The sequence below is a fragment of the Hippocampus comes genome, unplaced genomic scaffold (assembly GCF_001891065.2).
Source record: "Hippocampus comes isolate QL1 unplaced genomic scaffold, H_comes_QL1_v1.1 scaffold29, whole genome shotgun sequence".
In the NCBI taxonomy this organism is placed as follows: domain Eukaryota; kingdom Metazoa; phylum Chordata; class Actinopteri; order Syngnathiformes; family Syngnathidae; genus Hippocampus; species Hippocampus comes.
The window spans coordinates 2,479,691-2,499,860 of NW_017805820.1; the positions used below are offsets into that span (position 1 = coordinate 2,479,691).

General features: G+C 41.1%; 1 protein-coding gene across 1 annotated transcript in view; it reads left to right on the top strand.

Annotated features, from left to right (window-relative positions):
* dner (delta/notch-like EGF repeat containing) overlaps positions 1-20,170 on the top strand; it is a 56,328-nt gene that overhangs the window by 32,429 nt on the left and 3,729 nt on the right. The window contains exons 2-8 of the mRNA XM_019886062.1: positions 12,166-12,504; positions 12,595-12,689; positions 13,790-13,953; positions 15,046-15,194; positions 15,478-15,631; positions 16,422-16,535; positions 19,724-19,957. Coding sequence (XP_019741621.1) covers positions 12,166-12,504; positions 12,595-12,689; positions 13,790-13,953; positions 15,046-15,194; positions 15,478-15,631; positions 16,422-16,535; positions 19,724-19,957 — 1,249 coding nt within the window. The remainder of the gene's footprint in view (positions 1-12,165; positions 12,505-12,594; positions 12,690-13,789; positions 13,954-15,045; positions 15,195-15,477; positions 15,632-16,421; positions 16,536-19,723; positions 19,958-20,170) is intronic.

Below are 20,170 nucleotides of genomic sequence, written 5' to 3' on the forward strand. Positions count from 1 at the left end.
GTGTGTGTGTGTGTGTGTGTGTGTGTGTGTGTGTGTGTGTGCGTGTGCGTGTGCGTGGTAGTACATCGTGCTGCGTCCAATTAAGTGAAGCTCATAGTCCTGTCGTCTCTTTGAAACGCTTTGCTTGTTAGTGAGTGGAGTAAGACCGGAATAAGAAAAAAAAACCCCAAAATACTGTGTAACTTGTTTACTTCTGATAACAAGAGGATGTCTCTTTGGTGTTTGCTTCACTCTAACGCCTAAGAACAAACTTCTATATGTTCTATAAATAAAAAATGTGAAAAATAGCTCCCACCGTTATTACTGTTGCACCGCACGCGTTTGCTTTATAGATGAGCGGACTTGGGAATCATGATTTCCATTTCACACATCAGCTGGACTTTTGATCTGAAGAAGTTCAAAAGGAGAAGGAGTTGATTTGATGCTTGTGATGTGTGTGCCTATCGACTGTATACTGGAGATAACAGGCTGTATTGTTGCCATGGTGATTACAGACCAGCTACTTTAGTTCACGGTAATATTGATGGAACAGTTAGGACACCTCTCAAATTGTGTTCGTGCTTGCATTGCTCTTCTACAACTGGGTTTCATGGAACAACAAAATGCATGTTTATTGCCCTTTAAAGTTAAAAGGATCTTCCTTTTCTCTCTTTTTCGTACAACCTCATTGTACTTGGTTCAAACAGTGTTGCGCCTAATTACATTCTCTCCTCGCCATTTTGCCCGTGCCCCTGAAAATAAATGAATCATATCTTTCTTAATATTGAACTGAAAAATGGAACATCTAATATTTCAGGGTTAATGCAAAAATGAGGATTGTTTTTTTTGTCCCTTAGCATTCCCCAAATATTATGTGCAATTAGGTGCTGCAGCCAAGCATTATTAAACTTTAAACACAGAGCAGGCCAAAGGCGTAAGCAAATGAAGCTCCTCATTGGGGCCCTGCTTCAATACCATAGTCGCGAACAACATGGCTGAGAAGTCATTATTTATCATACTATCCATATAAAAGAAATGCACACAAATTCAGAACCTTGCCCAACACATTCATCATGTAATGTAACTAAATCTCAGCAAAATGTTGCTTTTTAAACATTTCCGTCTAGTTTTATGACCAAATTCCTCAACTTTGTATTTGCTTTTTAATATTTTTTTGGGGGTCACCTTGTTTGCGATATCTCTGTTCCATGACATAATTATTGCGAGTTATATAAGTACATACTGTACTGTTGAAGTTTCCAAATCAATAAATCTGATTACACTCTTACAGTTAATGCATGATATACATATTTCTTTGTGTTACTTTTAGTAGACCGAATGATGTTCATTACCCCAGCTCAGAAGCAGATGCATAACTGTCTCCAGTGGCCTAGTTCTCAGATTCACAGCTTGTCTGTTAAGTCGATCTTGCAAAGCATGACTTTAATGAAAGCAACTGTAAGACAAGCCGGCGCATGGGATGTTGGTATACTGCTGCGTGTCCTTAATATCTCTTCGCTGCAAACAATAAATGCCAGCTAAAGCCATCAAATCCCTTTCGGACCAACAGAGCGGCTCCAGCAGAGAGTCAAGCACCGAGTTGTCTTCAGCCTCCGGCGCTGCTGCAGACACGACGATTAGCTCGTATTAACATCTGCACCTACGCGGGAAGATGTCTGTCGGGGTTTGGAAATATACTGATGAAAAAGTGCACAGATCCAGTATCTGACACTTGGTTGGTCCGCACGTGGGTCTGTTGTTTTTCACAAATTACCGAGCAATTCCACAAACATGCCTTTTTTTGCTCTTCCTGAAAAGTGATGGTTTCGGAGATGTGAGGATTTTATCCAGTGCCAGTGTTATTGTACAAAACAACTAAGTTTAACAACCAAAGTCATTTGCGACTTGGTAGCTAAGCGCTTTGAGAAAATTGATGGATACTTTCGTCTTTCTCATTTCATTTGTTGTAATATTGCACCAACCACACAAACGATCATCCTGGGCACGGGTTACGTAAACCAGGCTAAGAGTGTATGGGAGTCACAAACACAATTGAACTCTGCGTTGACCTTTAAATCATAATTTTGTACCTCTTCAGCCAGAAAGCTGCTGGATGAGAGTCACGGTTCATGTCCAGTGCACTCTCACAATATGAGGCCCAATTTGGAACACCGTGCCTCTGTCCCACTTCGAAGATCTCCATGGCAACAGACTGATGACGAGCTCGGAGCCAAAGGATCAACAGCTGGGAAGTACGGTACACCAAGCAGGAAATGTTAGAGCATGCCGTGTCCCCTTGTGCTGGAGACAAACAAGGCATACGTCCATATTTAACTTACCGGCCGGTCAGCAAGTCTGCTTCTTTGTCTGATCCAGTTTTCCTTCAAATGTTGCCGCATGCGGCGAGTGGCCTCTCTCTGGTCGCCTGACCACTTAATGAGAAGATACGTAAGAGGAGATGAATCTTATCGCGTTTTGTCTGACAAAGGTTGAACAGGATGTTCTATTCCCCCCGGTGTGCGCGTCTGAGACAAACTCAAAGTGGCAGCAGGAGCAGCTTAAGAGCCAGTTTTTGCCCGTGAAGGATTGCTTCTGATCTGAAAGCATGCCATAAAGCATACGTGGAAAAAAGATAAGAAAGCTCTTTCATTTTGCACCAAAGCACTTTTTCACTTGAGCCAGCACAGTAGCCGTCAGTCGCTGGCATCACATTTTCTCTCCGTGGGGGTTTTCTTTTATGAGTGACTTTTAAGTCATTGTGTAATTCGCCCACAATTCTTTCTGGGGGCAATCCCGAAATGTTCGCAATTTACTAGAGTTAGCTCTTACCTCCACTTGAAAGGTTATCTTTACAGATGCCGTGTTTGTGCTGAAGTCATCGACCATGACTGATCGTCGTAACAGTGAAAGTACCGATACCATGACAAAAACATTTCATTTAAATTTAAATAAAATACAGGACATCATACTCATTACAGATGCTGATTATTAAATGTACATAATGTGTACAAATTGCTATGGATGTTACAAATTTTGGTCCAACCAATCAGAGGACAGAATAATGTTGATGCCATTACAGGACCCCGCTTTCGCCTTGTGAGGACCAGGGTTATAATAATTTTGGATACAGTTAGTTTTTAATTTGGCCTTCTGTTTTTTAAATTCAGTGAGTTTTCATATCACATAGTTTCGTTTCACATCATAGTTTTGAATGCAAATAATGTGACACATAAACATAAGACATATCAAACGACATGTCAACAACAAATTGATCAATAACTAGTTTTGAGAGCAGTGGCTAGTAAGACCTTGTGTTCCAATATTATGAAATTTATGGTAAAAGAGAGATCGGTAACAAAAGATGCTTACAATGATATCTCAATGTTTTTAAAAGACAATTAGCAATTTTTGTATTTTAGCAAGAAACATGAAGTCGATGCACATAATTTGCTAAAATGATGTGCCGGGCCAGATCTGAATCAGGCTGGAAAAAAAAATCATGAATAAAAATCTTAGCAACCACGTGTACACAAAGTAGTGTAGCGAACATAAATGGTACAGAATGAAGAGAAAAGCAATTCCATTTTACTGAATTAGAAATTAGGTTGTAAATGTAGGTCAGTGCTTCTGATAGAGTTTAGGCCGGCAAAGAAGGCCTTGCCGCTGACTAATCCAAGACGTAACGTGCCTCTTGCCCATAGTCATCTGAGATGGACTGCAGTTCTATAGAAAATGGATGCTTGCACGTTAATGCAGTATGAAGGGAGTAAAATCAGTCATATTTCACGCGACTGTTTTTATAGCACTTGGCAGAGGCGTGTCAAGCTTGTTATGTCCATTGCAGCAGGGGCGATATCGGAGCTCATAAAGAAACGGCGCAGCCGCTGAGTGTTCTCACTGTACAGAATCGATGCATCATGTGGACAAAATGAGTTGTCACTATAATGTGGCGTGCCTGCGTATAGGAGATGGAGCACCATAGTATTTCCCTGCACCCTCATCGAGAGCATGTTCCAACAGAACCGCGTTACTTGCCGTGTGTTATCCCAATATTGGACAGGTTTGTCCAAATCCCTTTGGGTGCAACGGTGGTAACGCCTTATTCGTGTACTTAGGTTAGAAATAGAAGCTCGTAACACCCCTTCTCTTAAATCTCTCCCCAATCGCTTAGCATTCTCCTTGCTTCCCTCCTCCCCTTCTCATTATCACCCATCAACGCCGCCGTGTCAGGGTGAGCGTTTGGCATGTTGGTTGTCTTGTGAGCGATGATGTCTGGGCAATCATACCCGTTCATCGCCTGTTTGTTCGACGACAGCACAGGGACCTTGCTTTAAAGTCTTAAAGCCTCCTCCGGCTGTGTGCTAAATTATTAATGACGCATCCAAAGACATGAAAACATTAAGTAAAGTTGAGAATGCTAGAAACGACTTCTCAAGCGTGTTCGTTCCTCTGAACGCTCCACTGCGGCCTCATTATCATTTATTCACGCTTTGAGGCAAAATTGAAACCTATCAAGGTACTCTGCAATGCTTATGTGGGCTCACTGGAAGCGCATTTTGAAAAACCGAGTACCTCCTTGAAGCCACTGCGCAAGAAGGCAAAGGAGTTTGCGAGTGAATGGATGCTGGATGCTTTGAAGTGCAGAAACAGACATTAAAGGCTTGAAAACAAAAACACTCTTTTCTCTTTTACAGAAGCATTGCACTTTGCTACGCTGAGGTATCGTAGCGAGGATGAATCTAAAGTAGATGAGAGCAAATTAAGGAAGAACACTTTAGAAAAAGACGACCGAGTATTTACTGTCTGAATCATTTCTGCATGACAATCATTTTAGGCGCCAAAAGTAATTTATTATTTCTTGGATTCAAATCATTTAATATCTGGTCCACTTTTGCATTGATCCCTCCTTCCAAACCGAGACATATCTTAATGACCTAGCAACGCTCTTTACTGGCGCACTGCGCGGCTGCAAATAATGAGCAGTTGGAATGACAATTTTGACATGGCGCTATGACGTCCATCTTGTCTACTTATGGTTAAAATAGCCCAAAGGTTTCTTTCTTTTCCAGACATTATCTGGAACAAAAGAAACCTGAAAAAAAAACCAAACCTTAAACCTAATTTATCCATTTGGACATGCCAAGTACCACTGGGTCATGTGGTATATTTGTCACTTGTGCTTTGAAATGAAAAGAGATGGCAAATTATTTGCTAAAACTAGTTCCCTGCTTTCCCTGTCGCTTGGGAGGCGCGAAACAAAGAAATTGAAATATACTCGCTTGAATTTCAACCAAAATTACGCAGGAAGTATGGTCAAAAGTCCAACAACACTTGGAAACATGAGTTCAGATTAGCAATCTATTTTTTTGATTCACTCAATAAGTGTGTTTCTCTTTAGCCTTTTAATTAGATGCCACCAAAGAAGGGTACCATTGATGGCAAATGTAATAAGACACAAATTACATTTTTTAAATAGGAAACGGTCCGGCTATTTAGTACTCTATGTGTTGCAGCTCCGAAATAAAGAGAGACGTCGTGTTGGTTTTTTAAAACATACACTTTATTAATTCGTTTAACACTCAAGCAACTACAGACGAGTCTCTGTCCGTCTCCGTGCCTTCTCTTCTCCCGTTCGGCTCTAGAGACGTTCAAAGACCACCTCCGAAAAATCGTAAATTAACGATTACTTCAAAGACACTAAGAAAATCGAAAATAATGCACCGAAACAGAATATCAAGCGAGGAAATCACAAAATAAATTCAATGGGGGCTGAACCCACAACAAAGGAATAAATAACAAACAATTCTGAGACAGTCCTGTCTCCTACATATGAACGACAGTAAGGTAAATATCCATTACACAGACTGTGGACAACTATAGTTTACGCACTATTGTAGAAGAGCCGGACCACCTCACTCAAGGGTGAGCAGAGCAACGTGTACTTGATTTTAATATGCTCGGGTCTCATAACAAGAACCCAAATCACCGACATTGATGTAGTACCAAACACTTCTAATCAAGTGCATTCAGGCCCTATGAGGAGCTGATGTCAGTCACCAACTCACGACTGAGACACAAGTGGGAAAACTGAGTGATGAACTACGAGTGTGTGTGTCGGCAAAAGGGATGGCACTGCATCACAAGGCATTTATTGCTGGGTGGCTCTCTAACTGACAGAGGTAATAAATCATTTTAATAGGAATGTGGGCCTGATATACTGTCAGGATATTGCCTGAATGGTAAGCCTTCAAAACAATACATGAGCCTACCGCAGAACACTGATGCAAAATGAAGCAAAATCAATTTTCTTTGTCGAAGTTCACTTCACCGTTCCCTCATTGAGAAAGATGAAATCCAAATTCAGCTTGACTGACAGACACGGGGTCCTTTAGGAAGAGCCATCGATCGCACGTAACACATTTCTCCTCTTCGGTCAAGCAGCATCTTTGTTTGTGAGCGCGAGAAGTTGAATATTTTAAGCAACTCGTGACCTTTATACGTTGCACCTTTCCTCGACCTTTGTGGTATTCACCATCGGATCGGGGTGGGACGGGGGGGGGGGGGGTAGGGAAAAGGGGGGGGCTGTCAAATCCAACGGTCAACTATTAAAATGTTCTTCTGTGTTTAAAGTGACCGAGATGCAACAGGTTATACTTCCTAAAACTCATCAGGGATAGGAATAATTTTCCAAACATGAACAACATGAATCAATATTTTTTGTTATCCATCCATATACCCATGCATACATTCACACTTTTAAAAATGCTTTCATCAAGAAGTGTTGACCATTACGGGGTACTGATTTTCCGTTGCTGTTTATTATTATCAGGTGTCCTGGCTGTTGCCAGTTGACACCTTGAGAGAGGGTGGCAGAGTTGTAATCCCAGATGAGGTAAAGAAAGGGTTGTGTAACATGTTTCTTTTGACAGCGTGATGGGACTCTGGCAAACATTGCCGGAAGCAGATTGGGCGAGGGCGGGATAACAACACGTTGCCTGTTGTGCTTTGGGCTAATTGTTCCCATTCGGTCCGTAACTATGGGAACTCGCTTGCAGTTATGGAGGTGCAGAACAAGTTCAAGGCAACCTGCAGAAAGATTTCATTAGCCTCACTCAGCTTCAACATACGCAGGACTCACTTTAGGATGTGATTGTTGCCTCTACAGATTTTTGTTCGATGTACGTAGACAAACTTACAGTTACTCTGAGTTCAAAAGCATTTAGACGAGGACTTATGTTATGTTTTTCCTTCTATACCACCACAGCCTACTTGAAATAAAACAATGAAGTTGCAACGAGGCTATAAGACGATAAATAAATAAACAGACTATCGACGTAATTCTCAATATAGTCAAGCAATGCGTTGAACCCATCGGACATCACCAGAGTTTCTTCCTTCGAGATGCTTTGCCTAGCCTTTTCATGCTCCTTTCTGGAATAATAATCGAGCTCGATACATATTACAACTTATCAGAATTCATCGAATGAGCCTGTTGAATAAATAGCCACAAGAACCATTGCCATAGCATGTTTATGTTTGATGTGGTATGCTTTGGATTCTGAGCGCTTCTTTTCACTCGAAATGCTTTTCTGCTTTCATCATTCTGATATAATTTCTGTTTTTTGGTCTGGGAGGCATTTTCTTATTTTTGTCTTGACCCCCTGAGAGTGCGAGTTGAATTTCCCCCTAAAGGACAAAAATGAGTAACGGTAAAAACAATTTAAAAAATTTAAAAAATCGCCTTAAATCGCCTGGATTCTATATAATATATATAAATTATAATGTAGTACTGTGTATGAAATTATTCATATGTTGTCTGTGGAAAAATCAATGTTTTGTATGTCATTCAGCCTCATTAATATACTGTATTTTGAATGTGCTGCAAGTAGAATAATGAGGTTAGGTTCACCTCTTTTTTTTTTTTAATCTGATGCTAATAACACCACATGTGGTCAAAACCAAGTAGCTGTTTTAAACCCATATCACACACATACACCATTTTTTTAATACATATTTCTAAATGATCTCCAGTACAGTTGCTAGGGGACTTGGTCCAAACATCATTACCATCATATCTGTTCAGCCTCTTCTCAGGAAGACACTTCACATCCCTCATGATGGTATTAAATCTGTTTTGTATTTAAATCACAGAGCTGAGAAGTTACTTCACTAAAATTATATGAAAAAAGAAAGATGAGACTGTAGTTTGGGATCCTTTAAGCCAAAGAAGCACAGGCACCATGCTGTCAGGCAGCTTTGTAAGCGCCCCTTTGTCCTAACCTTCAAGAACCATGCAACCACACATTTGCTTCAAATGTGCTTAAATATTGATGAAGGGAACCAGCATGACGGCTGTCAGGAGGCATCTATCTCATTGCACTGATTATGCCAATGCGAGTGTGTGTGTGTGTGTGTGTGTGTGTGTGAACACTCAAGCAACTACAGACGAGTCTCTGTCCGTCTCCGTGCCTTCTCTTCTCCCGTTCGGCTCTAGAGACGTTCAAAGACCACCTCCGAAAAATCGTAAATTAACGATTACTTCAAAGACACTAAGAAAATCGAAAATAATGCACCGAAACAGAATATCAAGCGAGGAAATCACAAAATAAATTCAATGGGGGCTGAACCCACAACAAAGGAATAAATAACAAACAATTCTGAGACAGTCCTGTCTCCTACATATGAACGACAGTAAGGTAAATATCCATTACACAGACTGTGGACAACTATAGTTTACGCACTATTGTAGAAGAGCCGGACCACCTCACTCAAGGGTGAGCAGAGCAACGTGTACTTGATTTTAATATGCTCGGGTCTCATAACAAGAACCCAAATCACCGACATTGATGTAGTACCAAACACTTCTAATCAAGTGCATTCAGGCCCTATGAGGAGCTGATGTCAGTCACCAACTCACGACTGAGACACAAGTGGGAAAACTGAGTGATGAACTACGAGTGTGTGTGTCGGCAAAAGGGATGGCACTGCATCACAAGGCATTTATTGCTGGGTGGCTCTCTAACTGACAGAGGTAATAAATCATTTTAATAGGAATGTGGGCCTGATATACTGTCAGGATATTGCCTGAATGGTAAGCCTTCAAAACAATACATGAGCCTACCGCAGAACACTGATGCAAAATGAAGCAAAATCAATTTTCTTTGTCGAAGTTCACTTCACCGTTCCCTCATTGAGAAAGATGAAATCCAAATTCAGCTTGACTGACAGACACGGGGTCCTTTAGGAAGAGCCATCGATCGCACGTAACACATTTCTCCTCTTCGGTCAAGCAGCATCTTTGGGGGGGGTATAGGAAAAGGCGGTGCATTGTTCGGAACATATCACAACTAAGCCGAAACAGCACATATGGATATACTTGACTGTTTCAAATATATTCCTGTCAATTTTTCCTAAATGACGTCATTACTCGGTGTGAAAAGACTCACCTTGATACTTTGGTGCATCCTTACATAGAATACAATTCAAATTCCGTCTATTTTTCTTCAAATCCAACGGTCAACTATTAAAATGTTCTTCTGTGTTTAAAGTGACCGAGATGCAACAGGTTATACTTCCTAAAACTCATCAGGGATAGGAATAATTTTCCAAACATGAACAACATGAATCAATATTTTTTGTTATCCATCCATATACCCATGCATACATTCACACTTTTAAAAATGCTTTCATCAAGAAGTGTTGACCATTACGGGGTACTGATTTTCCGTTGCTGTTTATTATTATCAGGTGTCCTGGCTGTTGCCAGTTGACACCTTGAGAGAGGGTGGCAGAGTTGTAATCCCAGATGAGGTAAAGAAAGGGTTGTGTAACATGTTTCTTTTGACAGCGTGATGGGACTCTGGCAAACATTGCCGGAAGCAGATTGGGCGAGGGCGGGATAACAACACGTTGCCTGTTGTGCTTTGGGCTAATTGTTCCCATTCGGTCCGTAACTATGGGAACTCGCTTGCAGTTATGGAGGTGCAGAACAAGTTCAAGGCAACCTGCAGAAAGATTTCATTAGCCTCACTCAGCTTCAACATACGCAGGACTCACTTTAGGATGTGATTGTTGCCTCTACAGATTTTTGTTCGATGTACGTAGACAAACTTACAGTTACTCTGAGTTCAAAAGCATTTAGACGAGGACTTATGTTATGTTTTTCCTTCTATACCACCACAGCCTACTTGAAATAAAACAATGAAGTTGCAACGAGGCTATAAGACGATAAATAAATAAACAGACTATCGACGTAATTCTCAATATAGTCAAGCAATGCGTTGAACCCATCGGACATCACCAGAGTTTCTTCCTTCGAGATGCTTTGCCTAGCCTTTTCATGCTCCTTTCTGGAATAATAATCGAGCTCGATACATATTACAACTTATCAGAATTCATCGAATGAGCCTGTTGAATAAATAGCCACAAGAACCATTGCCATAGCATGTTTATGTTTGATGTGGTATGCTTTGGATTCTGAGCGCTTCTTTTCACTCGAAATGCTTTTCTGCTTTCATCATTCTGATATAATTTCTGTTTTTTGGTCTGGGAGGCATTTTCTTATTTTTGTCTTGACCCCCTGAGAGTGCGAGTTGAATTTCCCCCTAAAGGACAAAAATGAGTAACGGTAAAAACAATTTAAAAAATTTAAAAAATCGCCTTAAATCGCCTGGATTCTATATAATATATATAAATTATAATGTAGTACTGTGTATGAAATTATTCATATGTTGTCTGTGGAAAAATCAATGTTTTGTATGTCATTCAGCCTCATTAATATACTGTATTTTGAATGTGCTGCAAGTAGAATAATGAGGTTAGGTTCACCTCTTTTTTTTTTTTAATCTGATGCTAATAACACCACATGTGGTCAAAACCAAGTAGCTGTTTTAAACCCATATCACACACATACACCATTTTTTTAATACATATTTCTAAATGATCTCCAGTACAGTTGCTAGGGGACTTGGTCCAAACATCATTACCATCATATCTGTTCAGCCTCTTCTCAGGAAGACACTTCACATCCCTCATGATGGTATTAAATCTGTTTTGTATTTAAATCACAGAGCTGAGAAGTTACTTCACTAAAATTATATGAAAAAAGAAAGATGAGACTGTAGTTTGGGATCCTTTAAGCCAAAGAAGCACAGGCACCATGCTGTCAGGCAGCTTTGTAAGCGCCCCTTTGTCCTAACCTTCAAGAACCATGCAACCACACATTTGCTTCAAATGTGCTTAAATATTGATGAAGGGAACCAGCATGACGGCTGTCAGGAGGCATCTATCTCATTGCACTGATTATGCCAATGCGAGTGTGTGTGTGTGTGTGTGTGTGTGTGTGTGTGTCCCTATTACAGTACTTGACTTTTGATCCAGCCAGTGTCAACCACTGTTATCATCAAAAAACAAGCACTGAAATCAACAGACGCAAACAATTGCAAATATCACTAATTATAATGGTCATAAACTGTACTGATGGGTTTCAAGGCTTCAATTTATTTGTGGTTTATTTATCCATGATTCCATTTTTATGTACTGATGCTGTTCAGAGTCAGGTTTGAGGAGATTGTTTTACACACACTTTTATTCAAATGTGTATGACTCTTAAAGTACATTTTGCATGCCAGGGGAAGTATACCTGTCAGTGCGGTGATGTAATAGTAGTCAGTCAAAATCAAATCTGAGAATGTGGAAGATAAATTTCAGGAGAATACAATAAGTAGCTTCCCCCTTGTTTTGTGAGTTTTGTTTTCTGCCCCCTCCGAAACCTTGTTCTGTCCGACTGCATTTTAAATAAATATCCATCACAATCGTAACAGCGACAGGGGGAGTATATTGAACTCCCGTAGTGCACAGAAAAATAGTTTTGACATAAAAAGGCATACGGATCCACCATTTTGCATGCTCAAGCAGCTGAACAGGACAGACAAAAAATAAAAAAGAAAAAATAAATAGTTGCTTGATAACATCGTTGGAGATAATGATGTGTGACACGCTGGACCACAAGCATTCTTGCTATACTGAGGGACCGCTTTTGCAGTCAACCTACAGTCATGCTATTGAAACTTTGACTGGAAAAACTGACCAAGCTTAGTAGGCAAAGTGACAAAGCTGAAGATGATGTTTTTGTTCCGCCTCTCACCAACAGTTGTCCTTCTGTCTATTTATTCCTTCTCATTTTAGTTTTTCACAGACCCGTGTTCCAGCAGTCCTTGTCTCCATGGAAACTGCAGCCTGCACATTGGAGAAGCGGAGGGGGTGCCGACTTATACCTGCGACTGTAGCGAAGGCTACGAGGGGCCAAAGTGCGATCAAATCGTACTGGCTGTGGCTGAATGGGAACCTATCTCCCCCTCAGCTCCTGAACCGGCCACCCCTGTTACCTCCACAACACCAGCCGCCACCCAACCACCTCACCCAACCAGCGTGTCCACCAGCCCAACATCGGCAACTCCCACCCTGTCACCATGGCAACCCAAAACTGGGCAGCGGCTTCTGATGGTGCCGTGGGAGGCAGACAGGGTGGGCCAAATTGCTCCTGCAATTGTTACTTGTTACAGTTAATTTTAGGGTCTGTGAATGCGTCATCACGTGGTCGTGTTTGTGATTTAGGTGACGGAGGGTCTGCACTGCGTGTGCCCGGAGCTGTGTGAGCTGACAGCATCGCTGACTTTATCTCTGGAAGTGCCAGAGGAAACGGCTGTGAAGTAAGAGTGCCAAGAAATCAAACTGAACAAAATATGAATTCCTTGCTCTATAGGCTTAAAAGGAAGCAATATATTTGAAACGGTCCATTGCTTTCAATAATGTTACTCACTCTTGTTTGCCAGGAATGCCAACAGTAGTTGCATACGTAATATCCATAGTGAAGGAAATAAAAGCAAAACACCATCCTTTGTCTTGACAGACACAGAGATGGATAGATTGATAGATCAGTAGATCGATACATTGATAAATAGCTGCCTGCAATCCCTTTTAAACACGAGTAGATGATTCATTGTCACACTCTGCAAACACCTTGCTGTCCTCAATTCAGTGCGCTGTCTCATTCGTACGTCATTAACGTTTGTAAGTCAGAACACACTGTCGGCTCCAATGAAAATCCAGTAATTGTAGACACAATTATATAAAGTCAATATTTACTTGAAAAACATTTCCAGGCCACACAGACTGTGAAATAATAGAATGGAAAAACAAGTCATAAAAAAAAAAAAAAAAAAAGAAAGATATTCATAAGTATTTCTTAACAATGTGTGCCTGTTGTAACCATGAAAGGTCATAGGTCAAACATAGTTTCGGTAAACCAAAGAAGCCCATAAAGAACAAAAGTTTTAATTTTGAAATTTACGGTTTTAGAATTTACCGTGGTTACATTTTCTGTGTACACGTTTGACCGTAAAGACATTGCCTGTACTCCTAATCGGTATTTTATGACATTTTGAACCTGGAACGACTTCAGTAAATTACTATCAAACATTGTATTCGACTTTGGATGTTCCACTGTATTATACATTCAAGAGCGTTCCCATCTTTTCAGCATGCGTGCTCATAAAAAAGCGTTACGTTCCCGTGAGTAAGGTCAATAAATTATGCAGAAGAGTCAAGGAGACGAGGAGTGTCCTTGATGTTGCCCCTCATTACAGCTGGTGAGTGGTGAGTCAGTTCATGGTTTGAAACGGGGAGTTATGACGTGAGAGCGAATCAGCTGAGACTGTTTGGTTTTTGTACAATGTCGTTCGGGTGGGGAGTACAAACTTGTACTATTTCCTTTTCTGAATTTTTCACAAATATTTTCGCGCTCCAACAGGTTGGTGGTAAATGCCGTTGGGGCTCCAGTGCTGTGGCGTGTGAATGAAGAAGGCTTCCAGCGCTCTTCTTTTATAAATGGGTCCAAAATGTGGTTCCTGCAGGCCTCCAATGGGCTGGTGGTCCCTGACCATGCATTGCCTCTGGGCCAAAACTATTTCCTCAGTAAGAAGCTTTTTTCTCTTCCACTTAAAACATGGAAAACTTCATGGTTGTATGACTAAGTCATAAGACTTAGTCATAAGTTTTGCTCCATCTAAAAAAAAAAACTAGTTTTTGGGAAACGAGAGCACTGCAATATGTTGATGGGACCACTTTATCAACAATAGCCACTCTGATCAGAAGTAGAAAATGAGCGGAACACAATGTCTATCACCATCAATATCACCCAAAATGACATCTTACTTTAGTCAGCATTCATATGAATGCTACAAAGTAAATAAAAGCAGAGTTATAGTCCCTGCTTTAGTTTCATCTTGTTGCCCAGCAACAATGACTTCAATGAACATAATTAAGAGGGGAGGGGAAGTTTGAAGGTCAAGCTTGAGGACAAAAATGAGTTGATGATTTGATTTGACAAAAATGCAGGCACGCGGCTTAAGCTGAATGGCATTTGCAAATGACCAAATTAATACTTTAATATCAATTCAAATGCGCATCGTCGAGATATGAATCACACATAGACATGTTGAGTGGGAAAATACGTGTCAGAAAAAAAGGAGGCGCAATGACGATGCATTTCTGGCTCACGTCATTGAATTTCAATTTGTCTGTTCGAGTAATTTGCTGTGACTCTACACTTTCAACACGGTCATCAGGGTTGGACATCATTCAATCAGAAGGGAACGTAACGAAGCATTGATCGGTTCGAGTTTGCATCGCATGCATTCCATCAGCGGTTTTCTCACAACTGATTGGCTCTAAAAAGGCCATTGATATGCACTAAGGGTCTATTTTTATCCAAGTGCCTGAGTAGCTGTCTCTTGTGATGGAAGAGGCTGTAAGATATGTCTTCAACTTCAATGCTTTGAGAGAGAGATAAGGCGCACACTCTGTTTTGGTTCATACAGAGGCCACTCTTTGATGCAGGAGTTTTTGTGTCTGCATCATGACTGTCCAAACCTTTCCTCCCTGAGGGCCACATTCAGAAAAACTGAAAGATCCACGGGTCACTTTGTTATTCTTCGCCTTTTGTTTATGGAAGTCGCTCAAACAAATCCGATGTATGTATGTAAAGGTATTTCCCCCCCTTGGAAGGTGTGATCCAGGTGGATGCCCCCACAGCACCAGAGGTCACCCTGCGTCTCAACCTGACAGTGAAAGCTAGCAATTGTGTGGAGCCTGGCAGCAGCTTCAGTGACCCCCAGTGCTCGGGCAAAGGCAAATGTGTCACGCAGCCCTCTGAGGTAAATTGTCTTTCCAATTTTATTGCACGACTATGTTCCAGACTGGGAGGAAAAAAAAAAAAAACTTTCCCCAATGCTTATCTTGATTGCATCGGACTTAAAATGAGCCGATTGCACAGTGTCAAGAAATATTCCGTAGCACCATGTCAATAGTTCTTCATCTTTGTGGTAAAAGCATGCCACTAAACACGTGGGAACTGTTTTAAATAATAATTACAAAAAAAAAAAAAAAAAAAACATGACATGTCTCGTTTCAATTTTCCTTGAAAATATTTGTTTGCAGAGCACCTTCTTTTGTGAGTGTGATGACAGTTACACAGGAATCTTCTGTGAGGAACTTGATGCCTGTCAGCACCGCCCTTGTCGCAATAATGCCACCTGCACCGATGTTCGGCAGGGTGACGAAGGACACAATTTCACGTGTACTTGTCAACCAGGTGTGTGCGTGCGTGCTTGTGAGTGTGTGTGTGTGTGTGTGTGTGTGTGTGTGTGTGTGTGTGTCCATTTTAGGTCGGTGTCTTCTGTAGTGAGAATTTGAGAAATCTCTTTGGTCCAACAAGATACTCGTGTTGTATCAAAAATGGACTAAAACAAGGCCTAAAGGAGCAACGCCCTGAAGCATGAGTTCATCGCCATACCACCAAATCAGTGCCATTTGCTTGTTCTACTTTTTGTTTTGCCCGTGTACAAAGGGCTCTCGTGCATGAAAATTATAATTCAAGGATGGCACAAAACTGCTGAAGAAGAAACCAACATTAGGTGCAAGAATTCATTTTGTACTCCCCCCACAAAAATAAACTCTCTCAACATCGGAACATTATATTCAGGTACTACAGTATGATTGTCTTGCTTGTCATTCAGTAGCCTCCAACAATGATTACGGTAGGCCATTCACGTCATAGTATAGGGCAGTATACAAGTGCATCTAAGCCATGTCTGCCATCTAGTGGTGAATAATAATATTATTTAACCAAAACACCAGATCTCGATATTTTACCTTATTTGTGTGACTTATGTCAAACCTTTTTGATGTCGGGGGATACCGACCTAAAGTAACATCGCTGAGTGCTTTATTACAATCATTGCTATCATATATAAATGATCAAACTAATGAGCAAGTGTCATCAATGAATCTTTTTCAGGTGGTGTCGATTCACTGTAAATGGTATGGACAAGTATCTTTTCAAGGCTTGCAGGAAATTATTGAGATGACTGTGTGTCTATTAGGTTACGAAGGGGAACGCTGCCAATTGCTGGTGAACCACTGCCTCTCTCAGCCCTGTGAGAATGGAGCCACCTGCTCCAGCAGCCTGGCCGGACCTACTTGCATCTGTCCTGAAGGTAAAGTGCCGCGCTGCGTGCACAAAAAGTGTGTTTTTGACACGTGTCATATGAGCCCAAAATTGGGGATAAAGGCAGTAAGTCATCTGATCAGACTTGGGATTTGCAACCACAGGGTCATAATTTGAGTATGGCTGCAGAAAAAACAAAACACAACTTTTTTAATGGGTCAAATACCTTGAAACATATTTGTCGATCAAAAATGTTCACTCTAAATTGGCAGTTCTACGCCTCCGTAAGAAATAGTAGCAGTGGTTGAAGAAATAGAAGCGGTTACCCTGTCTGGTTAGTGCATTCATTTTTTTCTCTTTGTCATTTTTATTGTGGTGAATGACTTGAGAGACACACTATACCAGAGGTCAGAAACCTGCGGCTCAAGAGCCATATGCGGCTCTTTAGCGCCGCCCTAGTGGGGCTCCCTAAAGCGTTATACAAAATGTTTGAAAATGGGGAAAGAAATTGTTTTCATGTGGTTTCTGGAAAAGGACAAACATAAGACATCAGCATGTGTTGTTCTTCATTATAAGTCTGATATAAGGCTTTTGATTTTTGTTGCGACTCTAGAGATATTTATTTATTTATTTATTTGGTCCAATATTACTTTTTCAATATTTTGGGTTGCCGACCCCTGCACTATACAAAAACAAAACGATAGCAAGGGAGGCACAATGCTCAAGTTTGTACTGAAAGGTGCAATGTGTATCTTGTTTAACTCTCAAACGTGTTCTGCAGTATTAGGAAGCCAGCAATTATTGCATGTGTGATAGTGTCATACATGTGCATTTCAATTTACTCTTCAACAGCAAGTCTTTCTTTCGTAAAATTAAGAAATAGTGGAATCTACGACCAGTTGTTGTTTTTTTGAAGATTCTCTGCTGTTTCCACCCCGTATACGCTGCATATCTGTGCCACTGAGACACTTAATTTAAACCTCCTTCCTCCATCCTAATTAGGTTTCATACCCTTAATGACCTGAATCCGACTCTCTGAGGAAATCTGTGACCGCAAAACCTTTGCCGAAACAGCGGTTCTCAAGAACACACTGTGATGTGATTAAGGCTTGACTCAAGAATGAGATGCAAGCATTCCAATTGGTGAAATGACAGTGGACTTCGCCATTTAAAACAGTTTTATTATAACCCCAGGAATTTTTTACCCTGCGACTCTTTTTATAAGTGCGTCTTTTCAGACTAAGTGCAATCCATGCGAATACCGCTGATTCTAACGTTCATTCTATTGTGTTCAAGTGGAGTCCAACTTTTCAACATAGCTTGCTCAAATGGACCGATTCCCTTTGTTCATGTAATATGTTTACCTGTTCTACCTCCCCACACATGCGTGACGCCAGAGGACGAAATCTGTGTCGCCATGATAATGATGATGATGATGATGATGATGATACCGCCAGTTAGAACCAGCAGGGCGGGGGAGCGAACGGGCCAGCTATATTTAAACCGTTAACTTCCTTTAAAGTAGGCCGGTTTGACTGCCAGCAGCAGGATGACACAAAATGTTCTGCGCACGCTATAGCTTTTTCAGATGATACGCAACCTACAAATTAAGTCAAACATACAGTACGTAGGATGAACTTGATCTGAAGGTTGTGAAAAAATAGCTCACTTGGAACAAAGAGGGGCAAAAAGAACAAAGCGAGGGAGTCAAGCGTTTTATTCGAGAGCTTCTCTAAGTGTATGTGAGGGCTGTGAGAAAAGGACAATGGGTTATGAGGGTGACGAGCAGAGAAAAAGCAGAAGGATGACACTTCGGATGACTGACCGAAAATACGCAGCTTTGTTTGGCTGCTGCAAATTTTTCTCGCCCTTGTTTTGGTCGACGATAAACATCCTCTCCGTGCAGCAAATTAGAGATTTCACAGATGCATGAAAGAAGAATTGCTCCATCGGCACAATACAATGTGCATTTCAGACACGCCAGTGTTGGGATTTTCTGTGTTCTTCACCGTAAATCGCAGCACAAATCGTATCAGGTTAATCGTTCGAGCAACGAGCCGCACGTTGTCTCAGATTGGAAAATATTGATTGTGCATGTCCCGCTAACCATTCCTCACTCTAATAGTCTGACATTCAATTGATGACTGAGATGGAATTTGATCTGATGTCTTTATATCATTTGCACAGTATGTGTTCATGGACATTAAAGGGCAGGTCAAGTCCAAAATGTACAATATTTTATTCTATGTACCCTCACGAGACAAAACACATTATTTCGATAAATATTGTGTTTGTCGAATATGAATTAAGCAGAAAAATGCCACTGATTTTATCCATGCCAGGGGGCGGCCATTTTGCCTTGCCACTTGCTGTGAGACTGACATCACGGTGCCTCAAGTAATGACTATCAAGGCTCACCTGTTTTGTAGGCACTGTGATGTCATTTTCAGTCGACAACAAATGGCTCTACGAGGCAAAATGGCTACTCCTTGAGACGTATAAACGCAGGTGAATTTTTCCATAAATGCAATATGAATCAGGATATTGTCTTTAGTTTTGTGAAGAAAACTTGGCGGCCTCCTTAAACTCTCTTCTTCTTATTTTTTTTTTTTTAGTTGTGAAGAAAACTTGGCGGCCTCCTTAAAGTCTCTTCTTCTTTATTTTATTTTTTTAAAGCAACCATACATAATCATGTAAAAGCATTCACCTTGGTTTTTCCCATGTGTAAAACGTTCTTGTTTTTCTTAATTATGATATGTGGTTCCACTTAGGGACTAGCTTGATATGCCCGGTCTGTGTTAACATAAACATTATTTTTAAAAATGATTGCAGAACCGGAAGCATCCAAAAAGGCTGTAATGTGAGCTATTATTTGAGATTGTGAATTTGTTCCCCCCAAAGGTCACTTGTGAGTAATAAGCAACCCACTGAGTGGTTGTTGAAAAAATATACGATTAACAAATGTTGACATTAAATGGCAAAATATCTCATATGATAAATAGCTACTCTTTGTGCCAATGTGTTATTTCAATAAGAAATGGGAATTTTTAGCATTTTCAAGAAAAATTGTATCATCATTTGAGGGGATATTGACAAGATAATTACTGATCACTTCCTGATTACTTACCCCCAAAGGATTGTTTTGTCAGTCATTGATGCAAGTTCCTGCATAGCTGCTGCATTTTTGACCCTGTCCCTCTCTTTATCCGTGCCATCTCCTTAAAACCTTTCATGCAGGATATCAGGGACCCACATGTGAGCTGAAGGTGGATCCGTGTGCTTCTGGGCCTTGCCACAACAATGGAACCTGCTCCCCTCAGGGTCCCAGCCCTCTGGGCTTTGCCTGTAGCTGCACGACCGGTTTCACCGGCCCCACCTGTGCCCAGTTGGTAGATTTCTGCGCTTTGAACCCCTGTGCCCACGGAGTGTGTCGCAGCGCGGGCAACAGTTACAGGTGTCTTTGCGTCCCAGGTGAGATGCCTTCTCAGGTGTCACATGCGGTGGTTTGCCTTTCGTAGTATCCACTTTTTGGCAACTCGAGTCAAGTCATCTCACTTGAGTCCTCCACCACAGACTGGTGTGTGCAGAGTTGGTGAGGACTGGGAGTTGGAAATTTCTGGATGGAATTACAGTAGACACGCATCCGTAACAGTTTTGAAAAACCTTTCGGGTGTCCCCCCCCCC